Source organism: Aspergillus nomiae (genome assembly GCF_001204775.2).
Source record: "Aspergillus nomiae NRRL 13137 chromosome Unknown contig00219, whole genome shotgun sequence".
Lineage (NCBI taxonomy): Eukaryota > Fungi > Ascomycota > Eurotiomycetes > Eurotiales > Aspergillaceae > Aspergillus > Aspergillus nomiae.
The window spans coordinates 31-18,718 of NW_015378274.1; the positions used below are offsets into that span (position 1 = coordinate 31).

Here is an 18,688-nt window from a genome sequence, read left to right on the forward strand (position 1 = left end):
CATCTCTCCTTTTCTTTTCTTCTTCTTTTTCACATCTCTTTTCCTTTTTTCTTTTCTTTTCTTCTTGTGATACCCTGGTGAGCTTTCTGTTTTGCGCAGACAGCTCATATAGTCCCTGTGAAAAGGAGCCTCGATTGTGGTCGAGGGTCTGGGACAACCCCCGCAATTGTTTTTATTTTCTATCCTGAAAAAGTTGTGTGCTTTTGATTCATCATGGATCAGCAGAAATTCCTGCAGCAACTGCAGATCGTCCTGAACCGTAAGTCACCAATCATGCAAAGTCAGGCAATGAGGAATGCTGACGAGACAATTTCCAGCCGCCCAGGGAAATGTGAAGGAAGCGACGGGTATCCTGCAGCGCGAATTCTATAACAAGCCGGAGTCCCTGGTTTTCCTCATCCAGATCGCTACTGGACATGAGGACGCCAACTTGAAGCAGCTCGCCGCTGTCGAGGCTCGCTCCCTGGTGAACAAGCACTGGGTTTCTGTGCAGGCCGGCCAGAAGCCTCAAATCCGCGAGCAACTGCTCCGTTCCACCCTTGGCGAGGGCTCTTCCCTCGTCCGTCACTCAATCGCTCGTGTCATCTCGGCTGTTGCAAGGTGGACCTGAACGATGGCGAATGGGCCGAACTCCCCAACTTCTTGATCCAGGCCGGCAGCACCGGCAACAAGGACGAGCGTGCCGTGGCCATCTACATCCTGTTTACCATTCTGGAGACTCTGGGTGAGGGATTCGAGGAGAAGTTCCAGGATCTCTTCAACCTGTTCGGCAAGACCATTGCGACCCAGAGAGTGAGGAAGTGCGTACCAACACGCTTCTGGCTCTCGGCAGACTTGCCATGCACCTTGATTCGGAAGAGGATGTGGGTCCCGTTAAGGCTTTCCAGCAGCTCATCCCCTCCATGGTCGCTGTTCTCAAGGAGTCGATTGATCAGACCCAGGAGGACCGTGTGATGCAGGCTTTCGAAGTCTTCCAGACTATTCTTGGCTGTGATCCGGCCCTCTTGACGGTGCACCTCAAGGACCTCGTTGTCTTCATGAACGAAATCTCTGCCAACACTGAGGTTGAGGAGGATACCCGTACCCAGGCTATCAGCTTCCTGATGCAGTGTGTCCAGTACCGCAAGCTCAAGGTGCAGGCTATGCGTGTCGGTGAGCAGCTCACTCGCACTGCTCTCCACATCGTCACTGAACTGGGCGATACCTCCGTCCTTGATGATGACATTACCCCGGCGCGCTCCGCTCTGGGTCTGCTTGATATGCTGGCCCAGAGCCTGCCTCCAAGCCAGGTCGTCGTGCCCCTCCTGCACTCTTTGGGCCAGTACTTCAACAACACCAACCCCGACTACCGTCGTGCCGGTATCATGGCTCTGGGTATGTGTGTCGAGGGTGCCCCCGACTTCATCAGCACTCAGATGAAGGAGATCTTCCCCATGGTCCTCCAGCTCTTGGGTGACCCCGAGCCCAAGGTTCGTCAGGCCTCGTTGCACGCTGTGGCCCGTCTTGCCGATGACCTGGCTGAGGACTTGAGCCAGGAGCACGAGAGGCTCATGCCCTTGCTCTTCCAGAACCTCGCCAGTGCTATGCAAGAGTACAAGGGCGAGGAAGATGGCCCAACTATTGATATCATGAGGCCGGCATCAGTGCTATCGACGCTGTCGTCGACGGCCTTGATGAGAAGGATGTTGCTCCTTACCAGGGTGAATTAGTTCCTATCTTGCACAAGCTGTTCAAGCACCCCGACTTCAGAATCAAGGGCCTCGCTGCTGGCGCACTTGGCTCTCTGGCCTCCTCTGCCGGCGACTCCTTCCTGCCATTCTTTGATGAGTCCATGCACTTGCTGCAGGAGTTTGCCACTGTCAAGGACAGCGAGGAAGAGCTCGACCTGCGCGCTAGCGTGACCGATGCCATGGGCGAGATGGCCGCTGCCGCCGGTGCTGAGCGTTACCAGCCATACGTCGAGCCGCTCATGCGCGCAACCGAAGAGGCTCTGCACCTTGGTCACTCACGTCTGAAGGAGAGCACCTACATCTTCTGGGGCGCTATGTCCAAGGTTTACGCTGAGCATTTCTCTGCCTTCCTCGATGGTGTCGTGAAGGGTCTCTTTGCTTGTATCGAGCAGGATGAGACTGATCTTGAAGTCTCTTTCGGCGAGGCTGCCAAGGACTTGGTCGGCCAGGAGGTGACGGTTGGTGGCCGCAAGGTCAAGGTTGCCAGCGCTGACGATGACGAGCCTGTCGGCGAGGATGGCGAGATTGAAGACGTCGACCTCGAAGACGAAGATGGCTGGGATGACATCACTGCCACCACTCCTTTGTCTCTCGAGAAGGAAATTGCTGTTGAGGTCATCGGTGACCTTGTTACTCACACCAAGTCCGCCTACCTGCCTTACTTCGAGAAGACCATCGAGATGGTGCTGCCCCTTGCTGAGCACCCGTACGAAGGTGTTCGTAAGAGCACTATCAGCACCCTCCACCGCTCCTACGCCATGCTCTTCGCCATTGCCGAGGAGAACGGCCAGATGGCTAAGTGGAAGCCTGGCCTGCCTCTCCAGGTCGAGCCTGCCAAGGAGGTCAAGAAGTTCGGTGAAATCCTCATGACTTGCACTATCCGCATGTGGACTGAGGAAGATGATCGGTACGTATACTATCTTTTTCCTTATTTTTGTTTTTTCTTGCCAGGGTTTGAAATTATTTCATTCCTGGCACCTACAATGATGAACACACTCGTTTACCCAGCTCACTCAGACACACAAAAAGTGTGATTGATGTAAAAGGCGATTATCTCACATCTGAACTCTTGTCTCTTTTCATGTTTTGCTTGCGTGAACATTGTATGTTGGCATTGATTCTAACCTGCCACCTCCTAGGGCTACCGTCGCCGATATCAACCGCAACATGGCTGAGAACCTGCGCTACTGTGGTCCTTCTCTGATTGCCAACGAGACTACTCTCCACAACGTCATCACGATGGTCACCGATATCATCACGAAGAAGCACCCTTGCCAGCTGGAGTTCAGCCCCGACGACGATTCTATCGACGCCGGTGAGGAGTCTTCTGAGTTTGACTGGGTCGTTGTCGACACTGGTCTTGACGTCGTTTCTGGTATGGCTGCTGCCCTCGGTGAGAGCTTCGCCGAGCTCTGGAAGGTCTTCGAGAAGACTATCATCCGTTACGCCGGCAGCACTGAGTCTCTTGAGCGTGCCACCGCTGTCGGTGTTCTCGCCGAGTGCATCAATGGCATGGGCGCTGCTGTGACCCCTTACACTTCTGCGTTCATGAAGCTGCTTGTGCACCGCCTTGGTGATGAGGATCCTCAGACCCGCTCCAACGCTGCTTATGCCGTTGGCCGTCTCGTTGAGCACTCCACCGCTCCCGAGATCGTCAAGGAGTTCCCCACCATCCTGAGCCGTCTCGAGGCCTGCCTGCACATGGATGTCTCTCGTCTTCAGGACAATGCCACTGGCTGTCTCAGCCGCATGATCCTCAAGCACCGTGACAGCGTTCCCCTCAAGGACGTCCTCCCTGCTCTGGTCAAGCTTCTGCCCTTGAAGAACGACTACGAGGAGAACGACCCCTTGTACCGCATGATCTGTCAGCTGTGTATGTATTCCCAGCTTTCCCTTTCTAGTGATCCCTTCGCTAACTATCCTCCAGACAAGTGGGAAGACCCTACCACCCGCGAGCTTACCCCTCAATTCCTGCCCATCTTCCAGTCTGTCCTCTGCGGTGACGAGGATCAGCTCGAGGACGAGCGCCGCGCCGAGCTCGTTGAGCTTGTCAAGTGGCTGAACCAGATGCAGCCCGGTGCTGCTCCTTGGGCTGAGCAGCTGTAAAGCTCACCCGACATGATGGCTTGACGATTCAACAAATATTTAATGGATAGACTGGTTACCAAAATGGTTTTTATGGTTGACTGATAGAAGATACCCCTCCGGAGCGCATCAGGGTCGGCCCTGTTATGCGTGATGATGTGACGAAGACGGATAGAAAAGTCATGTATTCGTTTCGCAATGATTTATGAATCAAACGGTGTAAATATACCAATGTTTATAACCTGCACTTGTATGCATACTCCTTTCGATTGTAGCACGTAGTTAACTGTCTGTTTGAGTTACAGGCGGAAGTTGAACATTTAGCCCTAGACTGATACCTGCACTTTAGCTACATGGGTCCTCCCCTGAATCCTGGTCATCAACTCGTACAATTCACAACATGCCTAATCTATATCTCGAATCTACTGGCAGACATTGGGCAATACTGTATCAACTGGACTACTTGGCAAATTGGTCAATCCCTAGAACGTCTCATCATATACTTCCACACAAACAGTCTGCTAAGCACTACTCATTCCATCCCTCACGACCCAAACTAATCTGGGATATGTCCATCACTTCCCCAGATCATTCGGCCACTTCCGATATGCAGTAGCAGCTGCATTAACGCGGAAACCTGCATGCTTAGGCCATGACCTACGTAGGTAACTTAACAGGACAGTACCAGAGATATGAACAATACAATAGAATGCATAGTCAGAGATAGCGAAAGAAATCCAGATGAGCCTCCCAAGACAATCCAATAACCCACATTCAATAACCCGCCACCCAAGTCATATTCTCATCCTAGACCTGGGGGACGGGGATGCAATCAATCTGTGATTCAGTTCCTGCGACGAACAGGAGGCTCGAAACCATCGATCGCATCTAGGAGGGTTTTACCCTTAATGACACTATCGCCTACCTGCTTTGTCCAACCCTTGTACCACGGCAGATTCGGGGACTCTACCAACATGTTGTCCCCGTGAGCAGCGGCAATAGGAAAACCCGCTACAACCCTGGGGTTATATTTGGCTTTGTGTTTCAGCTCATGCACCGTTGCCTTGAATATTTCGTTGAAACGCCCCCCATCCCAGCGCACGGTGTCCAGTTTGGTAACCGCGACCGCGATCTGGGGAATGCCTAACTCGTGGGCGCGTTCAGCAAACTGGATGGTCTGATCATTCTCGCTTTCTCCAATGGTCTCCCCAGAAGAAGCGGAAATCACCAGGAGGGCGCAGTCGGCGGGGATGATGCCAGTTGAAACGTTGTGATGGAAGGAATCCAGATCGGGGATTTCTAGTGGCGGTCAGTAACCCTGGTATCTATATCTATATATGTATGGATCTGGTGGCACTACCATAAAGCGTAATTGTATATTTCGGTGTTTCCATGTTCCATGACGGGATTGCATCGGGGTCCCCGTTTTCTCTGCTCGCATATTCATTAATGGCCTTCGCATAGTCCTTAGCGGGTGTGTATGGCGCGGAAGCGACGTGCTGTGACCCTGTTAGACAAGAATCATGCTAAACATTTTTTGGTGTGTTTGACCATACCTCCTGGATCAGCTGGGCCAACCCTTCGTATTGCCCTTCTGTGGAGATGAGATAACCTATCCAAGATACTATCAGTCATGATGTTCACGTTGTCAGGATTGCAAGTCAAGATCCAGTCATGAATTACCAATCGTCATCGACTTGCCGGACCCGGCGCTGCCGATCACAACGATGTTAAGATGTGTCTTCGACATATTGAGCCGTGGAGGTACAGGTGATTGACGGTGGAAAAGGAGGGAAGCTGAAGAAGATTCTGGTGTACCCAGACATTGAGGTGGGAGTCCTGGTCTTATAAGGAAAAGTCCTACACTGCAGATCTTGCCTGCATATTGTTACGATCAGCCCCGCAGTTCAGCTGGTGGTGGGATGCAGCTCTATAGATACGATAAGTGGATAACCTTCATCCCCACTGCTCACTACACCGAACTCTGTCGCGGGCAGAGGAAATGCCTCTCCGTCACTTCTGAGTCTCTTCCGACTCTTTCGAAAGAAGAAGGAGAAACAAAATATGAATACCCACAATGTCTCCTCCGCCCCGGGCTGCATCCAACTCCTCCAGCAACACAAAAAGCAGCTTCAAGACGCCCAGTCTCACCAAGGCCAGTGTCTCAGCATACAAAGGCCTCGCGATGAAACCATTCTCGGGTTCAATCTTCGTCGCGCGAAGAATCAGGACCGATCGAGTCTAAATCACAGCGTTCGGTCCTCCATCATCCCCCCAGCCTATCACCCATGCACGCGTTCTGTCTGTGATCTGCAGCCGATCATGATCAAGGATCTGCGGGTGGAAACCCATCACCGCGATTCGTATCTTCTGCTCCGGTCGGTGACGCCACCAGACGAAATGACGGCTATTCTGGCCATCGTGGAGGATGAGAATGGGGATGTTCTCATGCTGCAGCTTTACAACCAGGATATGGACCGCCCTGTAGAAGAGAATCTCCCAGAGGGAACGGCTTTGATTGTGAAAGAGCCATTTCTGAAACTGATGTCTGATGGGGAGTATGGGATCCGTATCGATCATGTTTCTGATATCATATTTTTGTCGGCTTTTGATGAGCGAGTCCCGCTTTGCTGGCGGCCACAAGAGCGTCCAAACTTCGATGTGGACCATTGGAAGATGACGGGGGACGAGTTTTGCGATAACGCCAAGTACCAACTTGCGATTGAATCCTACACCAAGGCGTTGAACGGCTTATCTAATTCGGAAGAATCCAACACCCTTAGACTCAGCCGAGCCTATGCTTTGCTTAAAGCCCGCCGGTTCGACGAGGCCCTGCTCGACCTCAACTCTATACCACAAACCAGTCCTTCTGCTGAGAAAGCTCTTGTATATAAGGTCCTAGCCCTCTACAACCTCCATCGGTACCGCCAATGTCACCAAGTCCTCAGTTGTCTTGGTCCTGAATCCTCAGGCAACCCTGCAATCAAGGACTATCCCGCCCGTGTTCTCAGGCATCTTGAGGAACAAGAGCATGGGAAGTACCAGTTCAAGCCGATGTACCAAGCCAGCAAAGACTTCTCCCCAGATTTAGATCATGCTACGTATATTGGCCCCGTGGCTGTCAAACCATCTGGTTCCCGTGGACGCGGTCTCTTTACCACCGAGGCAGTCAAGGCCGGGGATCTTCTATTATGCGAGAAAGCATTTGCGCATATATCTGCAGACCCAGAACAGGACAATAATGTGACGCTTCTGATGAACATCGAAACCGACACCATGACCGTGGGAACACAATCCGATCTCATCCGAGTGATCACGCAGAGACTTTACCAGAGTCCCGCTTTGATCAAGCAGTTCACGGATCTCCATCATGGATCATATAATCCAGTTAATATATCCGATGTGGATGGGAAACCAGTTTTGGACTCGTAACTACCCCCTACCCAACCAGGGATACTCTCCAGCCTGACCAAGAATAATACAGATTTCTCATCGCACGCATTGTCTCCCTAAATGCATTCGGCTGTCCGCCGTCCTCCCGGGAATACTACCTAGCTGATAAAGCCAGAAGATTAGAAACAGGGGATCAGTTCCATTCATGCGGTGTCTGGCCCAAGTCCTCCTACATCAACCACAGCTGTGACAGTAACACCCAACGGAGCTTCATCGGCGACATGATCATAATCCGCGCCGCAAAGGACCTCGACCCCGACACCGAGATCACCTTCTGGTACGCGACGCCCGACGTCGACGATTTCGATACCCACCGCGATAAATTCCAGCACTGGGGCTTCGAGTGTGATTGTATCATCTGTCAAGACTACCAAAACACAGATGCAAGCATCCTCGAGAAACGACAAACCCTGCGAACAGAAGTCCGCCAGTATATCCAATCCACCCGGCACCCAGACCTCGTAAGGATCGAAAGCACGGTTGCTTCATTGGCGAGCACGTACAGTCGACCCGCGCGCGAAGTCCCGCGTCTGGGCATCTGGGACGTGCAGTGTGTCCTGGCGAAGAAGTATCTGCGACTGGACCAGCCTGTCAAGGCTATCGAGGCGGTGTTTGGAGCGCTGGAGTCCCTGGGTTATATCATTCAGGGGGCGGATGTCCCGGATGCGCCGCTGGTGGTTGTGCAATGGGGGTTTATGGTGGATCAGCTTATTGAGATCTGGCTTGTTCTGGCTGAGGCGTTTCATACGGTCAGTCCGGAGCTTGAGGCGATGGCTGAGAGGTATGCTAGAATTACGTATAAGATATGTGTGGGTGAGGATGAGACGTTTGAGGATACTTATATTACAAATAGTACATAACCAGTTTCCTTTTCTTGTTAGATGTTTGTCTGTACCAAAGACTTTGTCCGTCTTTTCTCTCTATGCTCCAGGATCAAGGACAGAGCGAAAGGAGTGTTTAAAAGCTTCCAGCAGAAAACACCACACCAGCTGGCCTCTCAATCAAGCTCATACACCAAAACTAGAACACACATCAAGCATACTAAAACACAGAAGAGTCAAGGATGAAATACTAAAATAAAACAAAACAAAACCAAAAGACATTATCTAAATCAGAAACCCCAACTAGAATCCCCCCTCTCCAAACCCAAGAACTCCACCACTCTCGGTAGATGATCCACGCCCCAGAAACACTCTTTCTCGCCACAAGCATTCACACACTCGAACCAGGGTAATCCAAACGCTCCAGTGTCGAATGCTCTTTGAGTATTCTCCGTCAGACGGAGTTTGGTCTCTGGTTCTTTTGACTATATCAATTAGCATTAGTATCAATCACCATGAATATCACATCACCATCACCATCACCATCATCACCACCAACAAGATCCAAAACAGATAAAAGAAATAAAAACAGAACAAAACTTACAGCCTCAATTATCTCCCCCGCACCCTCCCCACCGAAAACCTCCTCCAACACACCCATGACCCCATCCGTAGTCACAATACGTGAATCCCCCTCTCCCCACAGCCCGCGATATAACCTCTCCACAACTGAAGCCAACTCCCCGGGATACCGCTCACCGAGCACGAGTAGTATACTCTGGACCTCAGTAGTCGGGAAGGGAAACCCCGCTGGCGGAGTTTCACACATGGGTAGTTTTAGTCGGCGGGACCAGTAGAGGCGTTCTTTGTTTATCCAGGTTGATTTATCTACCATTTTGTTAGCTTTGCCTTTGGGTATATTCTATACTAGTATTCTTTAAAGTATCTGGATTCCTGATTGTGGAGTTGGGTAAGAAGGGTTGATTTGAGAGTATGGAAGGGAGGACATGGGTAAATACTCTTCACAGCAATCGGGGGCGTATTCTGGCATTTGGTGAAGAGGTCACGCAGGAGGATTGGGGTGTAGGTTATGTTGCATTTTGAGAAGATGGGGCAGTTCTATAGTATAATTTTGGTTAGTTTGGTTGTTTGTATATGGGGCTGTAATTTGTGCCTAAAGACGGACTTTGAGAATGTGGAAGGCGACGTAGCTGAATGGGCTTAGGAGGTCGAAGTAGAGGGTGACCTTTGGGGTGGACATCTTGAGAAGATATATGGAATATAGAATTAAAGATATTATATTATAACTTGAAGTTGAAATTGGATGACTGTGGTTTGTTTATTGCTTGCAGTGGTAGGTAGGGTTAGACCCAGTTCAGAGTGGGAGGATGGAGGTTTATATTCTACGAATCTCTGATCTACAAGAGGGGCTTGCATTTATGTGCAAGATGATTTCCTTGAATGAGGTTCTGATTCCTCAACAATTCAACGGACAGATATACGTGTATCTGCAGAGGAATGGTGAGAACTTAGGGTTCGTATCCCGTCTGGATCTATGATAACTAATCATTAATATAAAGTTGTTGGGGTTCCGCAAAAGATCCCCAACCGTACACCTGACTCAGAGTGAGTGATTGAATCTGAATCAGCCATTCGAGAATATACTATAGTGTACTAGATACGTATTGACCGCTCTTGAGCACTTTATGAGTCGAGACGGGAACTTTTATAGTAGTCTAATTCTATCTGAAAGAATACTATCTGACATCAATCAGTGAATCACCTTTCTGTCCTACTAAATCCAGAAATACCCTCGCGATTTGTGTCAGAGAATTTCACTATCCATCAGACTGAGATGAATACCTCTGTAATTGAAGGGGCCGCAGTGACCGTAAACTGAGCGATGGGATGTATGTAGATTTGGGAGCCATCCTCATCACACTATTTTGTGACGGAATATATGCAAAGATCCGTAGTGAGTCTACTCTTAATCTGCGCATGACCGATTCTTGGTCTGTTTTGGACAAATATGCAGTCATCTGAATAGTCTCACTCCACACAGCGCATTACACTTTGAATGTCTCCAGACTAGCCTCCAACATAGCCCTCCACTCTCCCACCTTGTCTGCCTTCTCGCCCCGGGGACAAACCTCAACAATCGCCCGCAAGTACCCAATCGCATCCTGCATGCTCTCATGAAGAGAAAAGCGAGGCTCCGTCTCCGACAATAGGTCCACGCCGCGGGTACGGCATCGCTCGTCAAAGAGTGCACGTACACTTTTCTGCTCTTCCACAGCCTGAGCATTCCGCTGACCATTCCAGAGGAATGCCTGCGCAGGATCCCACAGCTGGACTGGCACGACACCGGAAAACTCCCAGTCCAAAATCGCCGTGACACGAGCCGCAGTCGGGTCGTACATGATATTGGCCATGTGGAGGTCCTTATGTGCCAGGACATATGGCGTATCATTGAGTTCCGGGAACTACGGCATGACATCGACCCAGGCGTCGAGGCGGGGGAGAAGGTCCCGCCTGGCCTCCAAGGAGGCATGCACACGGATGGCGTGCTGGTAAACACGGACTAGTGCTACGATATATGCGGTGTATGACTCGTATGGGCCGGTAATATTAATCGAGGCGACGGACTCACCGCAGGAAAGTAGGTCACAATATCAGGGGCCTGCCAGAAGGTTTCCTCGAGAATGAGACCGGGAATGACCTGAGCAGAGGCGCCAGTTTCTGCCGTAGAGGGGGAGAGCACCAGTCCAGATACCCCAGACCAGGACTTTTGGTGCAGCTGCAGGACAATATCCAGAATTTGGTCAACAATCACTGTCAGCTGCTCCACGGACAGCTGATCGTAAACCTCATGCAGACCAATGCCTGGGGAGCGCATGAGCAGCGTAAATTCATAACCAAGGCTATTTTTGGTGGTAGCATCAAACCAGATGATCTCGGGAATTGGGATAGACGTATGCTGACGGACCCAAGTCATAACGGCGACCTCATTCTCCGTCTTGATGTGCGGGAGATGGCTGCCTGAGACCCGCAGAACGAGATCGACCGACCCGTTCCCACCATCCAAAGACTCCAATTTTGGCGAAATTTAGCTTGCATCTTCCGCTGAGAACGACAGCAGGTAGATGGAGTGGTACTCCGCTATGACAATGAGAGCTCTCACGCCGATGGGTGTGGGGAGACCCAAAGAGTGAGCGAACTCTAGCAAGGTCTCCTTGTCCAGGCTGGGAGGAAGGTACTGTGTGGGATTGCCCACGGTAAGGAGTGTGGTGCCTTTGTGTCTACAACCTCGTCTGAGATGACGTGGATGGATGTATATGTGACAATTCTTAGTAGCGTCGATGTTCAGTTGAATCTTAGCTGTATGAGACAAAGAATTAGGCCAGAGCATGTGACCGGTCCCGCAACTGAGCAGGGAACGCAGTGAGGCTCTCTGCACGCATTCTTGATTTCAAGTTACCACTTGGTACTAGATACCTGGGATTAAGCTCTTGCGACCATATGTATATTGCTTTTGTTAAAATTATCACACCCTACGTGGTCCGTGGCGGGCGCATTACCTGGAACCCTTTCTCCTTCCGCTTGGGATATTTGAACCGCGCCAACATTCTGTGCGTCCAATGGCGCAACGTCTGTCGGCTGGGTTGATTTTCGTCCGGCGAAAGTAGCATCGATGGCGACGTAGAGTCGTTATTCCATCTACCGTAGTAGAAGTCTGATTCTCTAACAGAATAATCTATCTCGGGTCTGCTGGGTACTTCTAACAGCTCGTCGAGTATATCCAGAGAGCTTCGAGTCGGGTGAGAGTCACTGTATGATTCCTCGCTCAAACTTAACCCTACCGGCGAACCAACAGATCCTGATGCTGGGCTGGCGCACCCGGTTCTGGTTGGCAGGGGTTCATTTCGGCGTGGGGATCTATAGAAACTGGAGAAGTCCGTGACATAATGCCTACCAACAGGAGGTGATAGGGAGAAAGGTGTGGCCGAGTTGTCACTCTCCTTAGGGTGTTCAAGGGATGTCCCAGCTGAGCCCAGCCGGTAGGAGCTGGCCAGGCTGTCAAAACTGTGCTTGTCTCGACTGTTGTTCTGGCCTTTCCCGTGGCGGATGACACTAGTGTCTCGAAAAGGAAAGGAGCGGCTGCCATGATTCACAGGCTAATCGGTTAGTTCCTGCAAGTAGTCGTTATAGCGATGGGATCCTGGCTAGCTTACAGGAATCACAATCAAGTGGTCCGAGAATAAGTCATTATTTCCACCAGCCTTTTTCCAGGCACGTCGAGACAACTCCCACAGCGAGATAAGGAGGAAGCCGAAGATTATTACCGCACCATGAAGGCACAAGATCACATAGCCGACCCATTGTTTCATCACCTCATTCGAGGAACACACGAATGTAAGGCTCAACAAGAGAGATATAAAGCGAACAGCAGCACACCAGGCGGTCTTGGATATGAAGAATCTGGCCTGCCGCTGTATGGCCGTATGGATAATGAGAACGACTTCACACCCAACAAGCGTAAGTAGCTGTGCCAGGCCCCAGTCCTGTAGCCCGCCGATTATAATACCTTGAGCTAGTTGAATCGCATGTGGCAGATAATCCAAATATCGCAGTAACCTGCTTGAGCCGGTCGATGGACTGTCTTGGTCAGAGCCAGCTGATGTATCGCTCAGATCCCTTTGTTTGAAATGCCGAGATATCAAATAATTTGCGCAAATGATAGCAACCATTGCCAAAGTGACTAAAGTGACGCGGTAGTTTGGAAGATATCCAATCAGGATCAATTCGTATGACATGTATGAAAGAAGAGGGACACTGAAGAATGATAGAGTTACCCCTAGAATGATATACCCTCCCTGCCAAAGGATTGCGGTTAACGAAGGCAAGTAGCCCGAGCCCGACGTTATTAGGCATAAAATCAGTAGAACCACAATAAGACCAGAAACTAGGATGAACATATTGATGAATGCATCGAGCATTACGTCAGGCATCTGAGGAAAACCGAGCATCTGTACCATGTACTCAAGCCCGTAGGATGCATTGCTAACATACATACCATCCTCTACTCCCGTGTATGTAAAGCCATGGTCAATAGGGCCTGTCCAATATAACAACGAGGACCAGGACACCTGGCTTACTATTGGCTGGTAGAAGCCTGGATATTCCATGGTAAGTGAACCAGCCAGAAAGACAAACTGGAGGTATCGTATATAGTCGGTGATATCAAGGATGATCTCCCATATAGGGCCCTGATTGGCCCACGCAGCTCTGCAGCCTACCTTCACCCCCGCTTTATTATGGTGCTTTAGCCACGAAGTGATCGCAACAAGGACCACTACAGCGGCAGGTATATAGGTAAAGGCTATAGCGGCAGCTTTCCCAACGTCTGGGGTAATCTTCACCGCCGCGCAATCGATTTCGGACCCGTCAGTGGTTTTAAAAGCAATCTCCGTGGCGAGGGTCTGCAGCCGGTGGGTATTGCCGAACGAGTACGTAAACAAGTACTTTGAGAAAAGCAACCCCTCAGGACTGAAGAATAGCATAAGCGATGTGATAAAATGGTACAAGAATAGATGGACGAACTAATGAAGTACTTACGGTGTCAGCGCCTCAGTAATTGTGAGGGGACATTGGCTCTCAAAACTCTCGACCTTGCCGACGGGGAAACCGAGCACATTAAAACGCGATTCCGTGTCAAGCCCGGTCAGGTTGAGGTCATTGCATGTAAACTGCGATTCATTGTGGACGCCGAGGATTGACAATGACAGTAAGGTGGAGCCATCGAACGTGTCGAACGAGCCGCGAAGGCTGTCAATCCAGAATGGGGACTCCCCCGGCACACTGGACCGTGAAGAGTCACAATGATACTTCCGCACCCATGCGGCTTGACAACTCAGGACATAGACAGCAAGGTTTAGGAAAAGACGGCGCCAGGCGATCCACCGAGGCATGGCACGTGGTCAATACCCCCTAACGTAGTATAGAACTGATGAAGTTGGGTTAGGGAATTAGAGATGCATTGGTATATCTAGCGCTAATGCGACCACCAGTGGAGGAGGGTAACGGACTGATAAAGCACCATTCAAAATGCGTGCATTAGTTCCACATAGATTGCGGTGGATATTTTCAGCCTAGAAAAGCGGGAGAAGAAAAAGAATTCTGTTTGCTTTGTTTGCTTTGCACATCCAAAAGGGAAATCGGGGCCCACTCCCGAGTCGACTGTATTATGCTTCATTGCTTTCATCCAATCCGAACCGGGAAACAGGTACTTCAAATAAGCAAAATGGCTTTGAAGTGGAAAATGATTGTGTACTATTCAGCAGACGCTTCTAAGGATATGGTTGACCAGAAAATATATCTCTGTCAGTCAAAGCCCTTTAGGTATTGGTTCGACCACAAAGATATATTGTTGTTTCTATATTCGGACGAAGTCAGCAGGTGGATGTAAGTATTCCGTAATTATTCTGACAAGCGACTTTTCAGAGTATGACCACTGGTAGTAGAATACATAAGAGGAAGAACTAAATTTGGTATTTTCTTAGTTACTCTTCTCAAACTAAAGTATTGGCTTTGATACCGGGCGATCAGAGCTCAGTTAAGCGAAGAAACGGGTGGTAGCAAAACCAGAGAACCTGGCGCATTCTTCATAACCTTTTAGACACTCATGATTAATGAACACCGTATTATTGACAAAAGAGTATAGCTTTAAAGTCGAAAAATAGATAGGTCATCCAACCTCTGGTCGAAGGGTATTGGCATTCGAAAAGTATAACCAGCTCTCTTACAGACCTCCTGGTTTTGGGGGGGTTCCACCGTATATGCCAACGACAATGTTCCAAATACAAATACAAATATTTAACTAATGAATATACATCGAAGCGCCGTGTCGTGGCGGATCCATGGTTCTCAGAGCTACCTTCCTGTGGATACAGGTGGAGCACAGGAAAGCTTGGCGCCGGCTTACATCAAGTTCAAGAATATTTATAGTCTCCTCATGACGAATACAAAATCGTGTCGTAGAATATGTTCGACGAGGGAACTGCAGAATTCAAGGGCAGCGTAAGTCGAGCGCATGCATCTTGGAAAACTAACAAGGAGTTGATGTGAAACCGTGGTGGACACGACATGCCAGTAATGGCCGGATATAATTCGGTATAAATCATTAGATGTCTCTGATACAAATCGCAAGGTTAGCCAGTTCATCAGTGAGGGTAGTGTGAGTGTGGTATACAGGAGTGAGAATTTCTAAACTTACTTGACTAACAGGTTGACAGTCACATACGAGGGTGAGTTGAATACAAGGATCGCTATATCGCAATGAGTGTTGAAAGAAACCAATTGACGCGACGAGATTAACTTGTGGTCTTCTCCATCACCGAAAACAATGGAAGTTGCGCATGGGCATATGCTCGAGGACTCGAAGTGAAGAGTAAAATATGAAGAGTGAATACGGGGAGATGTCGAGTCAAGTTTCACGCATGACTACTGCCCCAAGTCGGGATATGAGCGAAAAAAGCCAATTGTTGCATTGAAGAAAATTATAAAGTTGACAACTATTCTAATTTAATTTCAATGGCCGACATAATTTGTCATGTAAAGTAGAATTGGTGGGTGGTACTATAAAATGAAATGCGAATTGTGCAGTGTGAAGAAACAAGGCATAGAGGTGTTGGCTTTGTATAGCCTCAAGAGTGACGGATGTAGAAAGTGACGGCAGGGCTGAGTGAGGTTTGATGGTGCGACATAATGATAAGGATTAAACTGCAGGAAACAACGTGGGCATTGCCTTTAATGTTGCTGTGGATAACTTCACTATTTCCTGAAAAACACGCAGCTGTACGCGAGGGACTTCTACTTTAGGAAGGCAATGAAAGATGCCCAGTGGGGCATTTACGAGGGATGCATGTTGGCCGCAAGTCTGACTTCCAGCCTCGATGAAAAAGGATATCCCAGAAAAGGGCTGTGTAGAACTTCACATAATCAATTGGAAAGAGATCATGTTGGGCTCTGGAAAAGGAAAGGGAGCGACTAACAGGGAATAATGATGGGTTAGAAACGGATACTACGAACAATGACATAGTCCTCAACACCATGATTGAAGAACAATATACAGATCTAATGGACTTCTATAACTTCACCTTCTCTACAAGAAGGATAGAAAATACCAAAGCAAAAAGAAAAAAAGAACGATAGCGTGACCCGGGTGCTCTACCACCGCTACTCTCCCTCCACCCAAATCGTCTTCGTGCGTCGCGAGGGTAACCAGGTCCCCTCTCCCCCGTCGGGGTTACACTCATTGAAGACTTCTCGAAAGGCCTCGATTCCTGCGTCCAGGTTTCGAACGAGTGGTCCCATATAGGGAGCCACGCTGAGCGTTTCTTCAGGTCAGGTGGAAGTCCTAATGACCAGTAGGTCATCAGGTTCGCTGTGGCGACAGATTATTCTTGGACTTGGGCTAAATAGAGCGTATTTTCTTGCCTGAGGCTCGCTATATTAGGCCTGAGGTTGCAATGGTTGGTCTCAGGTTCGCGTAGTTTGCTGGGCTGACGCAGATTGCGTGGGTGTGTCCAACACTCCAGACGAGTAGCTGATGATCCCGGGTGAATTTGCCAAATCTAAAACATTTCTTGGCATATACCTTTGGAAATCAGTATTATTAGAAAAAGAAAGGATACTTCTACTTTGATACAAAGGTATAAATCTATCAATTGTCTTGAGAGCCAATAGTGTTATGAGTATGCATTCTTAGCGCTTCTGGAAGCAAACTCAATTGAGTCTCCTACCTCTCCTCCAACACTCATCCACATGGACCAACTGTTTATATCTACTATATACGGTAAATGGCACTGCGTGTTACTCAACAGCAGACATTCCATGGTTGAACGCCTATGTGACGATGTTACTACATACGGTATTACTTCTCAAACTTCCTTACATAATTCTTAACTCGAGGAGTATATTTAATTTCATTTGATGGATCAAGAGCTATTCTGTTTTCTTACAACGGATGGATAACATTAGTCGTTGTCAAGTGATCATAGTATGATGAGACCTATATACGGGATGTTATTAAGTCTTTATGCCACTGATAGCTAATGACATGAAGCTGGTCGAGCTCTCCATGGCTACCAAAGTGGCGGGCCAAAACTCGATGTTAAATGGTGTGTGGACATGCTATACCGCCCTGTGCTCAATCTAAGTCTAGCACCGTCACTCTACACTGAAATTACAGCCACCCCAAGAGAGCCCATCATGTGGAGCTGTTCCTGAAACACGCCCTGTGTATTATGCAGAGCTTCTAAGCACGTAATATGCATCAAGTTTAGCCCAAATAGCATGCGCCACAAAGCTGACACTATTAATACAGGGTAGTATCTCGCTAGCGCTACCGGGGTCCAGATAGTGCCAGTGTAGGCCCAATAAACGGTCTAATCTAGGCTCTAGGCAGCAAAAACAAGCCTTCGAAACAACTTGTCAAGCTTTCTGTAGGGCTAAACCTATGAATATTAGTAGCGAAGTCAAGACATTTGGTTCCACATCTGCACATCGCTAATGGTTGATTGTAAGCACACCACATAATAAGCTCAAATTTTGTATTATCCAAAGCTGCGGCAGCTGCTACTACTAGCTCTAGTAGTACTCGGTAGGCGAGGTTCGGGGAAGTCACCGCTGCAAGTGGATCCTGTGGAAGTCTTGGCCCACTTCTTAGTCCAATTTTAGCGCGTGGCTTAAACTCGGCTGCCTGCCGCTGACGTCGTTTCGTTTCAGACCGACTCTTGCATTCTTTCAGGTTTGCAGTGTCTATATAAGGTGAGTTGTCCGGTGTTATGGTCACACCGAGTTCCCCATTATCGCATCCTTTGCTAATTTCTAGAAACACTCAAGCCTTGTCATAATCCCACCGCACTCTATCTTGTCTACCAAAAAATCGCATCGTATCCACGTAAAGCCCAACAGTCAAAATGGGCGCCTCTTCTATCTCCTCTCCGGTGAACTTCATTCTTCCGTCCTCCAGCTCCGGATCCTCCATTAAGAAACCCATCAAGTCCGTCCAAAAACCATGCTTCGGCTGTGACTGTGGCGATGAAGAGTGCGATTGCTGCATTTGCACCGTGATGTAATGTGATGCGATGATGTACGTTCGTTTACCTGGCTGAGCTCGACGACAATGGACGGTTAACGGAAGACTCAGGGCCAAGTTAGATCGGTCGACATCGGAATGATCCGGGACAACGGCTGATACGACTTTACGGGTGTTGACGATATAACGTTTGATGTGGATTTGGGGTGATTACGGCCATGAGCTGGAGGACTTTTGCCGCTTTTCTGAGCGATAATTGTTGATATATACTGTTATTGATATCCATTTGAATTTCTCTGTTTGTCTCTCCGCCTCTTTCTTCTCTCCCTTTTCTCTTCTTTTCTGCTTGTCTCGGTGCTATCACTCGTAGATCCTACCTCGGGCCACTTACGATCTCTTGACTATCTTGTCATTAAGCAATGATTGACATCGCATGACTTCGCTTGATCAGTATTACTCAAGATATTAGGATTGAGTAGAAAAGAAGAAAGAAGGAAGGA

General features: G+C 49.0%; 5 protein-coding genes across 5 annotated transcripts; 2 read left to right on the forward strand and 3 right to left on the reverse strand.

Annotated features, from left to right (window-relative positions):
- Positions 1-213: 213 nt before the first annotated feature.
- On the forward strand, positions 214-3,868 carry ANOM_007395 (putative importin beta-4 subunit; the record flags this gene model as incomplete). The annotated part of the gene is made up of 7 exons (XM_015552651.1): positions 214-259; positions 318-592; positions 652-800; positions 833-1,643; positions 1,700-2,637; positions 2,870-3,603; positions 3,658-3,868. 7 exons carry the CDS (start codon positions 214-216, stop codon positions 3,834-3,836), a joined length of 3,132 nt encoding a protein of 1,043 aa, XP_015405169.1. The 3' UTR covers positions 3,837-3,868.
- Positions 3,869-4,659: 791 nt separating this feature from the next.
- ANOM_007396 (uncharacterized protein) lies at positions 4,660-5,565 on the reverse strand (the record flags this gene model as incomplete). The annotated part of the gene is made up of 4 exons (XM_015552652.1): positions 4,660-5,114; positions 5,176-5,314; positions 5,372-5,427; positions 5,499-5,565. The coding sequence occupies 4 exons, from the start codon at positions 5,563-5,565 to the stop codon at positions 4,660-4,662; spliced, it is 717 nt and encodes a 238-aa protein (XP_015405167.1).
- A 314-nt stretch (positions 5,566-5,879) lies between these two features.
- On the forward strand, positions 5,880-8,128 carry ANOM_007397 (TPR domain protein; the record flags this gene model as incomplete). The annotated part of the gene is made up of 2 exons (XM_015552653.1): positions 5,880-7,243; positions 7,300-8,128. The coding sequence occupies 2 exons, from the start codon at positions 5,880-5,882 to the stop codon at positions 8,126-8,128; spliced, it is 2,193 nt and encodes a 730-aa protein (XP_015405168.1).
- Positions 8,129-8,379: 251 nt separating this feature from the next.
- On the reverse strand, positions 8,380-9,350 carry ANOM_007398 (2-hydroxychromene-2-carboxylate isomerase; the record flags this gene model as incomplete). The annotated part of the gene is made up of 4 exons (XM_015552654.1): positions 8,380-8,574; positions 8,694-8,977; positions 9,109-9,208; positions 9,276-9,350. 4 exons carry the CDS (start codon positions 9,348-9,350, stop codon positions 8,380-8,382), a joined length of 654 nt encoding a protein of 217 aa, XP_015405166.1.
- An 805-nt stretch (positions 9,351-10,155) lies between these two features.
- ANOM_007399 (uncharacterized protein) lies at positions 10,156-14,058 on the reverse strand (the record flags this gene model as incomplete). Its single annotated transcript, XM_015552655.1, has 5 exons — positions 10,156-10,572; positions 10,740-11,177; positions 11,668-12,264; positions 12,322-13,636; positions 13,706-14,058. 5 exons carry the CDS (start codon positions 14,056-14,058, stop codon positions 10,156-10,158), a joined length of 3,120 nt encoding a protein of 1,039 aa, XP_015405165.1.
- Between the last annotated feature and the right edge of the window lie 4,630 nt (positions 14,059-18,688).